Source organism: Hemibagrus wyckioides, linkage group LG10 (assembly GCF_019097595.1).
Source record: "Hemibagrus wyckioides isolate EC202008001 linkage group LG10, SWU_Hwy_1.0, whole genome shotgun sequence".
NCBI classification, from domain to species: Eukaryota; Metazoa; Chordata; class Actinopteri; order Siluriformes; family Bagridae; genus Hemibagrus; species Hemibagrus wyckioides.
Window position 1 is genome coordinate 11,730,001 of NC_080719.1, and position 15,437 is coordinate 11,745,437.

Below are 15,437 nucleotides of genomic sequence, written 5' to 3' on the forward strand. Positions count from 1 at the left end.
TAAAAATCGTTGAGGTCATTTCTAAGGAGATGTTTATTGAACATTTATGGAAAGAGGCTCCAGCATCAGGGCTTTGAGTCAGAGATAAAACTGTAAGTATGGTTTTTTTTCTTCTAAAATCTTCAGGACAAAGGAGTTTATGTTTTGTGGTCTCTCAGGAACATCACAAACCACCGAGAAACAAAGCATAAACTCCTCTGTCTTGAAGAAGAAGAAGAAGAAGAAAAAAGAGTCTACTGAGGCAACGATTGTTTATAGCTGCGATAAACGCAAAATAATTTAACAGACTAGCAATGTGATTTTTCCGTAACTCTAAAACATACTAGTCTTTCGTCATGTCATGATCATACATAGATTAATGTTAGGCCTACCCCTGATTCTGAACAAAGAAATTTACATAATCAGAGAATACAAAAAAACAATTAAAAAATCATATCAGATGGAGTGGTACCGTTAAACATGGAATTGTTGTCTTATGAACTGAAATTATGTGTCACTTGGAAGCCTGAAGTTTACACCACTAATATAAACAAAACTGAACATTTCTGGACCTTTACCTTTAAGGTATTTTTTTTATTTATTTATTTTTAATTCAGAGTGTTGAAGTCCAGCACTATTAGCTCTCACGGGGCATTTTTAAGGATAAAGTGAGTGGTTCCTTTCAATTTCCTTCAGGAGGACATTTACACAGTGAGATTAACTTGTCCACAGAGCAGAAAACGATGAAACTCAAGTATAAACTCTCTAGTGGGGCATCATCACCACTTCCAGGTCTTTTGATTCATTTGGACTCGATCTCTGAACAGCTGAGTCATGTTACTCTACAAACAGGATCAGCCTCCAGAGCACCTATATCTGGAACATTTCAGAAAGTGCTCGTAAGGCTGTTTTTTTCTGCTTTGACTTTTTTTTTTGCGCTCCTCTTCTAAAAGTTCATAAACAAAAGCCAGAGGCTGACACACTCCAGGAGTGAGCAGAGGAGCGTTAACCAGACACGGTGGCAAAATGAACAAACAAAAGGAAGTCCTCGACCAAGGAGTTATGCCTCCACTTGTAACAAATGGATATTAACATGCAACAAAAAGATGGAGAAAGAGATAGAGTGGTACTTTGTTCATGACATAAATCTGTGACTGGATCCTACATAGTTAACTCAAGAGCACATAAGAAAATCAGGTTAAAAATTTTCACTGAAAGAAAAAAAAAATTAAAGACAAAAAACAAATGCGAACTGAGCCAGATATGATTGAAACTGAAGGTAAACATTATGAAGTAGCAGGCACTATGGTTTCTGTTGGCAAGGTGGGCAACAGATGTAAGGAACAGGAACGGTGTGAAGCTTTTGTGTGTGTGTGTGTCTTAGATGCGGTATTTAAGTCTAAATGAAGAACTGTATTTGTGATAATTAGACAAGTTCATGTCCAGCATAAAATTGAACCTGAATCAAAAAGATGATCTTCAGAGAGGAAAATAAGGCAAATTAAACTCATTTGAGTTTTAAATATATAAATAAATAAAAACAAATTCCCAAATATGCTTGTAAATTTCCAATATATATATATATTAACTTGCATCAAGAAGCAACAAAAGAAAAGTGATAGGGATGATCCAATGTAGCATTAAAGAAAAGTTTTGTAAAAAACTAAAACACACAACTTATATAATGTATAGAAATACCCGACAGTTTAAACCCCTGCATTTTTCCCCCTGGTGTGGAGTGCACTAAATAGCATAAACAGTAGATCCGCCGTGTTCAAGGAAATTACCTCCCAGAACCGCTGGCAAAAATCCAGCACAGACACACACTCGCGTGTTTTCTGAGCGAGTCAGAACGACAGAGCGAGCAAACGAGTGCAGAACCACAGAGCGAGGAGGAGAAGAAATGAGGAGATTAGTGCTGCAGGAGGTGATGCAAATCGGGAAAAAAAATGGACATAAATCTTTCAACACAGGTCGCAGAAGTAAGTTAATTCTCTGGGTCTCGTCTTAGGAAAAAAAGGTTGAACTCTGGTTTCTTGTTTTGTGTGAGCACTTATAAAAACCTGTAAAGAGAAACTAAAGAAGCTAAGGATCACAGCTTCGGAGGTTCTAGATGAGTGAAGAAGACACGGGGAAGAAAAAAAAAAGAGGCATGTGGGATAATACTGAAGAGCAAACAGCACTGAGGGATTCGAGGTGAAGGTAAGAAAGGTTTCAAAAATGTTTTGAAAAAAGTTATGGTTAAATTAAAACAACGTGGAAAGAATTACACACAAGTGAGTTTGGGGTTCGAGTCTGTAACCAATTAAAGAAATGAACCGTGCAGCCAGTAAAACGCTGGAAATAAGCAAATAAATAAGAAATTAAAAAAAAGAATTATAAAAAATATGGAAGTGGCATCAATCCATAAGTGCAAACCCTTTTTGAGATCAATTATATTAATAGAAATCTAACAGTTCAAATCACCTGTGATGGTTCAGAAAAGTTATTTTAGAAAAAACAATGCATTATGCTAATGAAATATATAAGTAATATTAAATCAGTACTATAAACCAGTGTGCACAAAAATATCATCATCATCATTAACGCTCACTCGCTAAACACTTGACCAGAAGTAAGGGAGGAAAAAAGAAACATGCCATCTGTCCTAATTCATCAAATTTCATTAAAACACGAAATGGCCGAGTTCATGAGCGAACAGTGATTACTGCAGATCTTCACTTCCTTGCTTAATTACTTCTCAACGGTCTAGAACTAACGACAGTACGGGGAAATTGGACATGGTTCATAATAATAAATGTCGAGCCGAAACCAAGATAAGGACGGCGGAGGGAGAAGCACTGGTCTGTGGAGTAAAATTACAGTAAAACTGTAAAATAACTGAGGAAACGACTTGGGCTTGAAATGTGATTAAAACATTGTACAGTGAAATAAAAAGAAATTACTGGCACATTAAATGATGAAAGCACTGAATGATGATTCAAAGTGCCTGTTATTTCCTTGGCTGTATACATGAAGCACGGTGTGGTGATGAATCAGTGCTCACTACAACGTGAAAAAACCCCTCAAATCTCTACTATTTAGAGCTGAGGGACATGAAATTTTGATAAATTATGTCATTACTCACAGCATACACCGTATCATCCGGAATTATTTTGGAATCAGCTTACTAGTTTGGACAAAATATTTAAAAGTAATTTTTTCAGATTGCATTTCCTTGTGTGTGTTAAAATGTATTATTTTTATGGTTCTAATGCAAATACATTTTTCTTAGCAATTTGTCCCCCTTTTGATTTACTCACTCAGTTACACATTGATTAAACTGCTTACAATTATAATTTGTGGATGAGTACAATGCATATTGTGCAAAAACAAGTAATCATGATAAATATAGCTATGTGAAAGTTTTCCACTGTACCACAGACACATCCATTTACATCATAACCAGTAGTGTGTAGAGTGACGGACATTTGACCATCACCAGGTAATCAGAAACATGATCCAGCATAAGTAGGAAGTACATCATCCATGACCACTATGCACAGAAATAGTTGACTATTTAAATTGAATTATAACGAATTAAACATTTGTACTGGACAGAAAAGTCCAGTAGTGTTTATACATGTACAAATTGAAGAGATATGAGGTTTGGGTACTGGTTATTAGATGGAGAGTAGGATGGCAAAACAAGGGGGGAAAAAGTGCATACTGTTTGTAGAGTGTGCACTTATTTCTCATTACTTACAAAAAAACAATTAAGTATTTTTTCCCAGTTTTGTAAAAGCCAATAATTCAGTTTTGCTGGCAGTTGCTTGGCAAACCATAAAATACCACGGTGCCTCTTATATTGTAGAACTGCATCATGATATAGCCGTGATATTACTAACCTGTACTAGCATTGACAGCATGTTACAAATGAAAACGCTCATCATGTTTGCTGCCAGTTTCTTGTAAATGGACAATTTTTTTTGGAGTTTTTAATTGTAGTATTAAACTACTGAAGTCTCTGCGTGATTCTCAACGTTAACTTTAAGGATGGAAGTTAATATAACTGGCTTTTCAATTTAATTATAATTTTGCTAAAGCACTAGAAAGTGAGATGTTGACAGAAATATATGATAATTTGTCAGTAAAAGAGAGATGAAAGCTGGAAACAGAATTTCGTGCATAAATAGTAAAAAAAAAATGAAAAAATAATTTGCACTATGCTAGTTTGGTAAATAAATAAAATTATATTAAACAATTATACTGCTTAATAAAATGTATATATAAATATGTTCATATTGCATACAAATAAGAAGCCCAAAATTATTTTGGATAAACAACTGCATTTTCTGTCTATTTCTACTCCCCTTACATGAAAATAATTTGTCAGGATTGTTGTTCAGTGACGTTTCTCTCCACTCAAGCTGTGCCATGTCACATATTTGGCACTGGGAGCTAGCTGCCGTGTATCGCTCACTGTTCATTCCTCCATCCCCTCTCATGCACTCACTATCTGTGTCCGCAGTGGGACAATGCTGGCCGAGCCCCAGGAAAAAGACACAGCACATCGTTCTTGGTCCAAGCGAGCGAAAGCAGCATGTCTTCTCCCGATGGAGAGAAGCTGCACTGGGCCTCGCTGCTCTTCCTCATGGCCATCCTGCCCACCATCGGTGGAAACATCCTGGTCATCCTGGCTGTGTCGCTGGAGCGCAAACTCCAAAATGCTACTAACTACTTCCTCATGTCTCTAGCTGTGGCTGACCTGCTGGTGGGGCTGCTGGTGATGCCCATTGCTCTTGTTACCGTGCTGTACAGTAAGTCAACTCTGCACTTCACTTTAACTCACATTACAGCTTAATTTACATATAATTTCTTTTTTTTTACATCTTCCAAAACTGCTTTCATTGTGGTTTATGAAATTTTGACAATATTGCTTTAAATAAAGAATGACTTAACTACTCTCAAAATAAGTGAAATGAGTAAAAAGTGGTATTGCCGTTACAGTACAATTATCAATGATGGCACAGTGCGATGAAGTGGAGTTACTGTTACCACCTGAAATCAGCATATCCTGATGTATTTAATTCCTTTTACTCCACAGCAGTTTGCCAACAATAACCATTTTTTACTTATTGCAAAAACAAATGTGTTGTGGAACATCCAAACCTTTACTTAGCCATTCTTTTTTATTTTTTTAACACTTAAACTTGAATGAAAAAATGCAACTTGGGGTGTCATTAAGAAACCCCACTGAAGTGTAAACTCCTTTGTTCGGAAGCTGTCACCAAACTTAAAAGTTACAGCTTTACCTCTGATTGTTACAAAGTGCTGACACTGAAGACTCCTTCCATAAATATTAATAAAAAATAAACCATCATATAAACTGTTCTAAAAATGTGTGTTTATGTGGAGCATACAAGTCCCTTTGAGCAAGCTGTTGCCATAGAACTGAACATTAAAACACGTTAATACCTTAACATAAACATCATTTGCGGCTACACTACTGTCAGAGCTGCTCTTCTAGAAAATTCATCAACAATCAATATCTGTTAAAAGCATTTTTGCAGCTGTCTGTTTGTTGAAATAAACTTATGCACCCTGATGTATTATGAAACTGTAATGTAATCAAGTATCATAAAAATGTTTCCATTCAACCCCTAAAAAAAATAAAATCCTGGCCTCAGTCCCAACTGAGAAGTATAAAAACATTTTAAGAATATCTAAAATCACATGCCAGTTGGAATGAAACGATAAATGAGTGTCAGGGTTTTAAAGCCGCTAGAACTACCACCATTACTGACTGTGTGGAATATTGTGATACATCAGATAACCAAGATTTGGCACCAACGCACTTCTCTAGCTATATGGGTCCTTTAAAGTGATTGAGTGGATGTGCTCTGGCATGTCTTTAGTTCTGCAAAATTTCCTTCTATGAGTCACACCAAGCTATGTTGAACTTGAATTTGACACCAGTTGGTGAAAGCAACAGACAAAACAGGATTAACCGATGGACAGAAACAAAAGAGAGTTTCCCACAAATTCAGGAACGCAAACAAACGCTGTCACACAATTCACCGAAAATCGATCACAGAAGGTACCGCTAGCATCTCAAGTCTTATCTGAATTCCTCAGAAGTATAGAGAACGTTGACTGAATGCAAAAACATAACCCCCAAAAAGACACCGGTACGCAAACACAGCTGGTGATTTGGCTAATCTAGGCTAAATATGTAATCCTTGCCAGTTTAGCATTCGGCTCCGGTGCAGGAATCCTTCTCATCAGATTAGATGAGATTTGATGACAACATGTGAGCCAAGTGAGTGGTGAATGTGCCAATCTTAAAGAGTTTTGAAATTCAAGCCTTTTATCTGTATAGGAACCATATGGGAAGCTGAATCCATGGGCTCACAGATTAAATGCTTAAGCAAAGAGAAATTCTTCAGTCAGTCCAGCACCAGTAATATAAATGTATGACACCATTATTGCGCTTTTCAAGAAAGATGACTATACAATGTGGTGCAACAGTAGCTCGAAGATTAAGTGAAGGGAACCAGTGAACAAAGAAAATTGCTAAAAGTGGACTTACGAGGGATCAATCATGTCTGTATGATTAAGTCATGTCATTTGTCTTATTTACAACAATGCTGCAAAAAAAATCATTTGTAAGTAATATGGCAAGCTTCTTGAAGATTAAAAAAACCTCAGTGCAGCTTTTCTTGGGGTTTGAGAGAAAATGTAGAATCAAAACAGAGATTAAGTTAAAATTAATTTTAAACTGATCAAATTTGTTTAGACTGTCAAACTGGCACAGGAAAGCTATTTGCACTTAGTAAAATATCTGTCATTTTTGGACAGAAAACCATGTTGGATTCTGAAATTTCAAGTCTTCAGGCTGAATTACTTACGTAAAACAAACTGGAGATAAGCAGAGAGAGACACAGAGGAGCTCGAGGTTTTTCCATAATAAACACTGACAGCTTTATATGCAGACAAATTTATAAGCCCTACCCGAGGATTAATCAGAAGGTCAACAGTTTACTACACTGTACCTTTCCTGGTCAGTGGGGTGGTATACTCAAGGGTAATTTATAATGTCTTTTACCTAGAATTGAGCAGGTACCTTTATAGGATTACTCAGAGTTATTTGATATCTGATTCTATATATTAAATACTAATTTTAAATAGTTAACTACATTCACATTAGGTACACGAGAAGGTACCACCCCAGCAACAAGGAAAGGTGGTGTAACACTTATGTATTTTAGTCCAATCAAATCTTTCTGAATACATGGAGGAGTTTTTTTACCCCCTTTTGTCTTTTAATTTTTTTTTCATTATTAATTTATTCAAATTAAGCAATAACAGTAGATATTTATTTTACAGACTATTTAAATAATATTATGGCTATATAATAAAATACAAGATCATTTCCAATGGTCCAATTTTAATTCAAATTGTCATTAGACTGCAGTAAATATTATTTATAGACATAATTAATGCACTGTGGTTTTCACTACTTGTGACTATCAAATTTAGAAAACTGTGACTGAGATACAAACCTCTGGGGGTATTGTGTACCTCATTAAAACTATTATTTAAATTAAACTGAATAACTGGGCCACTGCTGTACCTTTACACTATTACACAATGGGAAACTAAATATATTTCGAAAGCATTTTTTTGTTTAACTGAAAAGTAAAATAAAATGTTTTTGATGCCTCCATTAAGAGAGCTTGAAACAAGTGACATTTCACAACAACCCCCATGCCCAAGAATACAGTCTTAGATGAGATGTATGTTTTACAAGTCTGACTGTATTTAAAAACCGTGAACAGAAAAAAAAAAAAAAAGTAAAAACCCTCAGCAGTTTGTCATAAGCCAGAGTCATACAGTTATTTAAGCTTTCTTCTAAAAAGCCAGAGTGACCCATAAAGAGGACCCGAGAAATATTTTCAAGAGAGAAATGGCCATGTCTTTTTCACATAGGAGTTTACTCGGCTGTTTAAAGGATTTTTTGATGGAAACGAACTGTAAATGTACCAGAAAGCAGGAATTCTCAAGGGTAATTAAATCATATTAGCGAGACAGAACAAACGATAATGAATGGCTCTGGAGTGCAATGACTGCTCATTTATCATGTGTTACGGGACACACAGGACGGTCTACAGAGCCTTGCTTAGTGTTTATGTCTGCCTGGACGTTTGAAGTCATTATTCAGCAGCTCCATGTTGCAGCTTTTATTTTCTGAGCTGGTGTAAAAACTCCCAGCATTAAAATGTTCAACTACATGATTATGTTGCAAAATTAAAGTATTGATGTGTAAGTCAACAGCACCATTATTGTTGACTCTCCAGGTTGTGCATTTAGTCAATCATTCAATCTATCAAATCAATGAGCAATGGCATTTATGTTAGCATTTAATATTGAATCTCGAATTTTGCACACCTTTGTATTTTCCGTTTTTTAGTTAAATAATTTAGTTTGTTGGGGTTAAATATTTTTAAAGCACACAACATCTGTTCACTCGATATTTGTAAAGAAGGATTCATTACTAGATTTTAAAAGTGCATCTTTGAGATATAATATTGAGATAGTCTCAATGTATTTTCATAATTTTCATGAGAAAGTTTGACAGCATAAATGTTTTACTTATTTACAGCTAAATAAACAGCAACTTCTTTAGAAAAGGAAATTATATTTGCAAATTGATAAGGAATGGCTTCAAACAAAGGTTTAAAGTCAAAAACGTCACAGGTTAAAGCCTAATCCCTTTTTAAGCAAACAGCTAAATGAAAAACTGCCTGTGTGCAGAGCAGAAACAGAGCGCCGTGTCCCGACTCCACATCTGTTAAACAGGTGAAAACAGGACTCTGTGTCGACACCTTGAAGTATTAAATGGTTCCATGTCGGGGTAAATATGGGAGAGCAAAATCAGACAGAGTTCAGCTTGCTGTAAAAGGACACCAACAGAGCTAAAAACAAGAATATACTGGCGAGAGAAAAAAAAAAAAAAAAAGAAGACAAGAATCTATATAAATGTATTTTATATTCATCAAGATCGGAGAGAAATATTTATATGAGAAATTTTAGCCTCAGACTTCTGGCAGAGACTATACTTTTACATTCCAGACAGGAAGAGAAAGCTTATACAGCAGAGAAAACTACCTGCCTGTTCCTTTCACAGATCTCTAAAATCTCTTTTGCTGATCAAGGAAATCAATTGGCTGCCATCTCTAGTAGAAATTACAACCAATTAACTCCCTTTGGTTAATTACTGTATGAAATTATAAGTGATTAATTAATTGAGAGAAGTCCAGTCAAAAAAATAGAAAGATTATATTAGGTCAAGTCTTTATTTTTGAATGTAAAACATGATTTGCACACTACTTTTAAAGTTGGTATTATGGAAAATTGATCAATCCCTGGTATAATACCTTTAAAACACATTTTACACACCTGTTATTTACTAGTTACAGGCTGTGTATTTAGTTCCAAGGATACTTGGAATGTTAAAAGTATAAACAGTTTCCCATAGATTTCTAAGACATCATATTGGCAAAACGTCAGGATTTAACTCAAACACAAGTCCAAAAAAAAAAAGGACTGGACACAGTTTCAGCTATAAATCAGGTGTAGACAAGGTTACGTGATCATAGGCATGGGAGATGCCTCTCAATCATTAAATACCATCTCTTTGAAAAACAGTACATTTTAGAAATCTGATTAAAAGGCCTGCACTGACATGAAAAATTGGAGTGGAAAAGTTTTAAATTGAAACGGTTGAGGCAGTGTCATAAGAGCGTGATAAAGTGAATGAAATCAAATAAATTGTGGTATTTGTGGTTTCTCTATTGAATCTATTAATGCAGATTTTTTTTTATCTGATCAGTAATAAATACTGTGTGTTTCAGATTCAGCATGGCCACTTCCTGAGTTCCTGTGTCCCATCTGGCTATTCCTAGATGTTTTATTCTCTACAGCGTCCATCATGCACCTTTGCGCCATCTCCCTTGACCGCTACATCGCCATCAAAAAGCCCATTCAGCACAGCCAGTACAATTCCCGAGCCAAAGCCGTAGCCAAAATTGCACTCGTCTGGTTGATCTCAATAGGTGAGCTCACAAAGATCAAGACGTTTTTGTGATTTAATGCATGGAAAGGAATAACATACGAGAGCTTTTCCTGTTTGTTCACTCGTGAATAACCTTTGACTTTCCTCAATTACTAATGAAATGCTTACACAAAGGAACAACTGCTTAGGTTTCTTTTGCGTTTATCTGATAATGAGATGACTGTTTTGGCAGGATGGCTGTTTGCACCACTTTTAAGTTACTGACAGCTAGTAGCAATATACCAGCTGTTGTTTATTTTGTTGCTGCAAGGAATAAAACGCTTGCCAATGCAGCTTCAACACATTTCTATACACAATAGATATATTAAGTCTAAGCTGGGACTGCTGGAGAAGTATTGAAAGAAGAGCACTACGTCCTGATTAAGATGAACATTGTCTAAGAAAACCATTATTGCTTGTTTCCAAGTGCATCACTTTTGTCTAAATAAGATGAAATAATAACTGAAGTCATGAACTGTATAGACCCTTGAAAATCTGAATCAATTAAAAGGAATTTATTCCAATTAACAGTCCTTGATAGTGGACCCCAGACTTCTGGAGCTGCCTTCAGATAAGCAAAACAATTACCTGTTAATGATAGGGCTTTGTTATATAACTGTTTTGCCCTGGAACAAGCCGAGACGACACCTCGGGAGTCCTGCTCGTTAACAAAAGTTCCAGGTGATTATTTTGACTGTGTTGTCTGGAACACTCTGGCGTTTGGTGCTACAGAGTTGTGTTTTAGATCCATGAAAGGCAGATCTTGTGCAGTGTCACTTCAATAATGACCATGCACACCATGTCCTTGCTTATGCTGAAGGCTTACAACTGCATACGCACTCCTTTGACAAAGCAGTGTTACTGAGAAAAACCAGACAACGCAAGCTAAAGTTATGGAAGCCAACATCAGTGGAATGGTATGTTATTTAAAGACCTACAGCCAATAGTATAGCAACACTTTTTTAAAGAGATGGATGGTTAGTTTATTATCTAAGCCAGTCTTGGTGTCACAATTATCTGAATGATTTTAAATGATCTTTCTTTCCAAAAGGAATCGCCATCCCCATCCCCATCAAAGGACTAAAAGGCTCAAATCATGGAACCAACATAACTTTCAACAGCAACCACACCTGCCTGCTGACATTAGAGGGCTTTGGAGACTTTAAATTGTTTGGCTCTCTGGCGGCCTTCTTCATCCCCCTCATGATCATGATGATTATATACCTGCTGACGATCCAAGTGCTGCGAAAGAAAGTGTATCTCCTTCGATCAAGGGCATGTCAGCGAGTCAACAGACCCATGGTGTGTACGGTCTTCCAAAGAGAGCACACGGTTCCATCATCACCAGAGAAAATCAGCATGTTGGATTCTATCAAAAAGGACCAAATACTACAGCGAACACACCCCATCACAGGGGACGAGATTCCCATTCGGAGACTGTCAACCATGGGAAAAAGATCTATACAAAACCTGAGTAATGAACAGAGAGCCTCAAAAGTCCTGGGGATTGTCTTCATGTTGTTTGTAGTCATGTGGTGTCCGTTTTTCATCACCAATGTGACATCGGTTCTGTGCGAGAGTTGTAACGTCAAACTGGTGGAGAGACTTTTGGACATTTTCGTGTGGGTTGGTTATGTTTCTTCGGGCGTCAACCCTTTAGTCTACACACTTTTTAACAAGACTTTCCGGGGAGCCTTTACACGTTACATCATGTGCAACTTTGGCACCAAGAGAGCGTCGAGAATGCAGCGCAGGAACCTGACCAAAATCACTTTCCAGTCTTCTGTTACGGAAAATTCCAAATTGTTTATGAAGCATGGGATGAATGGCATTGGTCCTGTAGGGTATCAGAGTCCTTTGCGAAGACGACCCACAAATATTCAACCCTCCAGTGGGGTCATGCTGGATACTCTTCTTCTCACAGAAAATGAGGACCGCAAAACTGACGAGGGAGTCAGTTGTTTATAGCAAGCTTTGATACATAAATACAAATAAACTAAGAAAATACTACCAACAAAAAACTGACTTACAATGCTCATTTTGGCTCCTACATTTGACAAAATTGACCCGTATTCATTTCACCCTTTGGCAAATAGAAAAAAAAAAAAAGATTATGTCTGAAATTTTCAGCACTTTTAAACGATGGTATTCAATACTGGAATAATATGGATGGAGGCAGGATTGTGGAAAACAAGGAATGTAAAGAATGCCAGCTATCTTTAGCATGCATAAAACACACACTGAACAACTGTATGAATGTCATGGCTTAATGGGAGCATACAAAGGTTTTTCCTGGTTATCTTGTTGATGTTAAAGGTCTCATTTATGCTACTTTCAATGATTGATACTGGAATAAGAGAAACATGCTCGGTATTTCTCTCCATGTACAGGCTGCTTAACCCGTGGAGTCATCTTAGGGTTATTGTATTCGAGCGCTTAAACAATTCCTGAACATATTCATGGAGGTAACATGGTTCTCATTAAATCTTCTGATCAAATTGTAAGCTTTAAAAATGTTCACGAAGAACAGGTAAAGGTGAGATCTAAGGCTGGGGAGATCTTAGGCGGCTTTGAACCATAACACTCTTATCGTTTTTAGGTAGTACTTGCTAACTAACTAGCCGAGCTTGCTGTCTAGAGTAGAATCACCATCAGTAACGCAGATGAAGTAAAGGTTTTCTAAATTCTGGTGAGGAGGTTGTTTGCCTTTACTGTAGCTTTGGAGGCTGAAAATTAATCTGAGATGCTTGTGTGACTTGACTGCATGTGGCTACAGTTAAAGAGAGTTTCAATTAAATCCCAGTGAAAAATACACACATTTCCTTACTAACAAGATTTAACATTTCTTTTTCCGCCAAGTTTATTTTCCTCACTTGTCCCCCAACTCGTGACCTAAACGGGCAACAGATTAAAAAGGTACTTGACGTCAATTGGCAAGTTTCTGCAATGCTGAAAATTTTTTCAAATTTTTAAAGCTCACACTGTCTCCAAAAACGTTGTGAATGTGTATTGCGTTTTTCGCAACCATTTTGCAAACAAAGTGTGGAAGCAGCCTTACAAACACCTTAATAAAACAAGGATTGTGGCATGTGATAACTAAATTAAGCAACAAAAAGCAGAACAGTAGTTATTGCTTGTTGTGGATTTTATATGGCTTTAGAAAGCCTGCAATTCAAAACAAAAGAAGAAAATAGATGATCATTCTGTAATGGTTGAATGAGTTAGTCCATTTTGGGGCCTTGATCAGGTTTGATATCACCTGTTGAGTGAATGTAATGATGTGATAAACTCAGATGGTCACTCAGTTGGACTATAAGCAGCCTATAAATCTTCTAATGATGGACATGCTACAAAATCATTTATAATAGAAGGACTAAATGAACAAAATGGAACAAGTGTATTGAAGAGATCATTTTCACCTTCTCATAACTCACTCAAATATTATAAATATGCAAACTCAGATCTTAAATGAGAAATTTCGTGCCAAATAAAAATTTTCATAAAATACTGGATTTTTCATAAAAATGGATTTCTGCAATTTGAGAATGTACGTGTTAGATTCTGTGAAATGGGAGGAGCTAGTTTCAACCATTTGCTGGTTATTATTTTCCTCGTGTACCAAAACACTGAAGCACAATATTGTTTTTGGATGCATATCATGCAGAAATTCTGAGCATTCACATCACAAAGGTGAACTTAATTACAGTGTACCATTCCACTGAGATCAGCTAGATTGCACATATGATGTGGACTGAACCACAGTTTGGTAGAAGTGAGCCCCAGACCACTGTCTTTGAGAGGACAAGAGACTCTGGAGCAATCCCAGGTTGGAACAGTGTTCACACTTCACCAAATGTACCAAACTCTCAGGGCAAATGGCACTAATTCCAGGAACACACACAAGTGAAAAAAAAAGCTTAAAATAATTACAATTGGCCTTTAATATAAGATAGCACAAAGACGATAGAGTTTTGTTTATTCCAAGTAATGGGTGTCAACACATGTTCATTACAAAATCTAGATATAGTTAATTCAGTTTCTCTGGCCATGATACATCATGTCCTGTCACTTTTCCTAAACATGAGCAATAAAAGCACATGACTGAGCTGAACTGCTGCTGCGCTAGAGGCTCTCTAAACACAGCAAAGATTTACATAGACTTTAGATCACTCTCAAACAATCATGAGAATATCATATGGCCTTTTTAGGGCCTAAAATAGTTGCCCATTTCCTTTGTCTGGCCAAGAACAAATATCTGAAGTGGAAAGTCACTAAGAAGGATAAAACATTGACGAGAAGTAATACTGGACGATGTGTAAATGTAAAAAGTTTATTTCAATCAAACGCGTGTCACATTAACAGGCAGGCTGGCAAGGAGATCATAGATAGGAAAAAGTCTTATAATCCCATGATGACAGCAATGCCTTCTATAGACAAGCTGAACAGAATAGAACATTGGCTGAATTAGGAAAGCACGGTTTTTAATAAAATGCAATGAAGCATGGCCTCAAAAAAAAAAATTCGATCCTTAACAAAAACCTATCAAAACACTAACGCAAGGAGACCCAAGAACCAGTGTAAATTATTGCCAAAATGTTTCTCTTTATTAATGCAACGTAGCAAAACTTAAAATTATAAAAATCTTTCCAAACGTTCCATATGGCATCCTAATGTGCCCAAAACAAGGTATTCATCAAAAATTTGTGAAGGACTAGCTACATAAAATTCCCTTCTTTTTTTTTTTTTTTTTTTTAAAAGATATGCATAAGTGAACAACAAGACTAAAAAAGGTAAACAGTGAACTTTTACATGCTTAAACAGTAATGCAAGTCATATATTAGACACTATCGTCATTTCAATAATCAAATCTGTGGTGAACTCTTCTTTCTCTATAAGTTGCCTTAAAAGTTTCATGCAGCACCCTACAACAGAGAACTTTCTGTTCAGTTAGGATTCCAAAAAAGCTAAATACATTAACTATCCCAAGAAACCGTATGGAAGCATTCTTACTTAAAGAGGGCTGAAGGGATATGAATAAATCATTGTTGTTAATGCTCAGGTGGCAGAGATCAGTGACAGAGTTTCTTTTGGATCCCTTATGCAAGTGGTGAAACTCAACTACTAGTAAAATTCATTAGTAAAAGACTTGGAAGATATTCCAGAAGAACTTGAGGAATCTGGTGGTTGTATATATACACATGTACAGGAAGATTAATCAGATTTGGCTGGAATACGTTACAAGATTTGTCCGTAAGGAAGCCAAAAAGAATAAAGCGTTCATAAGCGTGAATAAATGAAGCATTTGTTTTTTTAGCTGCAACGCAAATGTCAGCTATACAAGGTTATATGCTCTTATGCACCT

The 15,437-nt window shown here is 36.4% G+C and overlaps 2 protein-coding genes across 3 annotated transcripts in view; one reads left to right on the plus strand and one right to left on the minus strand.

The window, feature by feature from the left end:
• Nucleotides 1–15,437, minus strand: part of psmd1 (proteasome 26S subunit, non-ATPase 1) — a 39,810-nt gene that overhangs the window by 11,982 nt on the left and 12,391 nt on the right. The gene's annotated exons all lie outside the window — the stretch shown is intronic.
• htr2b (5-hydroxytryptamine (serotonin) receptor 2B, G protein-coupled) lies at nucleotides 1,823–15,099 on the plus strand. Of its 2 annotated transcripts, none has more exons than XM_058401002.1 (4): nucleotides 1,823–2,181; nucleotides 4,490–4,778; nucleotides 9,876–10,076; nucleotides 11,127–15,099. In XM_058401002.1, the coding sequence occupies exons 2-4, from the start codon at nucleotides 4,562–4,564 to the stop codon at nucleotides 12,041–12,043; spliced, it is 1,335 nt and encodes a 444-aa protein (XP_058256985.1). In that variant the 5' UTR covers nucleotides 1,823–2,181; nucleotides 4,490–4,561; the 3' UTR covers nucleotides 12,044–15,099. The 2 variants fall into 2 exon arrangements, with proteins under 2 accessions (XP_058256985.1, XP_058256984.1); XM_058401001.1 differs by having other exon boundaries at nucleotides 1,826–1,961.

Excerpts from the sequence above, each read along its gene's own strand:
- htr2b (XM_058401001.1), top strand. The coding sequence starts at position 1,929 with ATGGACATAAATCTTTCAACACAGGTCGCAGAA. Across the intron at positions 1,962-4,489 it reads TTTCAACACAGGTCGCAGAA|TGGGACAATGCTGGCCGAGC; the intron begins GTAAGTTAATTC and ends CTGTGTCCGCAG. Across the intron at positions 10,077-11,126 it reads CGTCTGGTTGATCTCAATAG|GAATCGCCATCCCCATCCCC; the intron begins GTGAGCTCACAA and ends TCTTTCCAAAAG.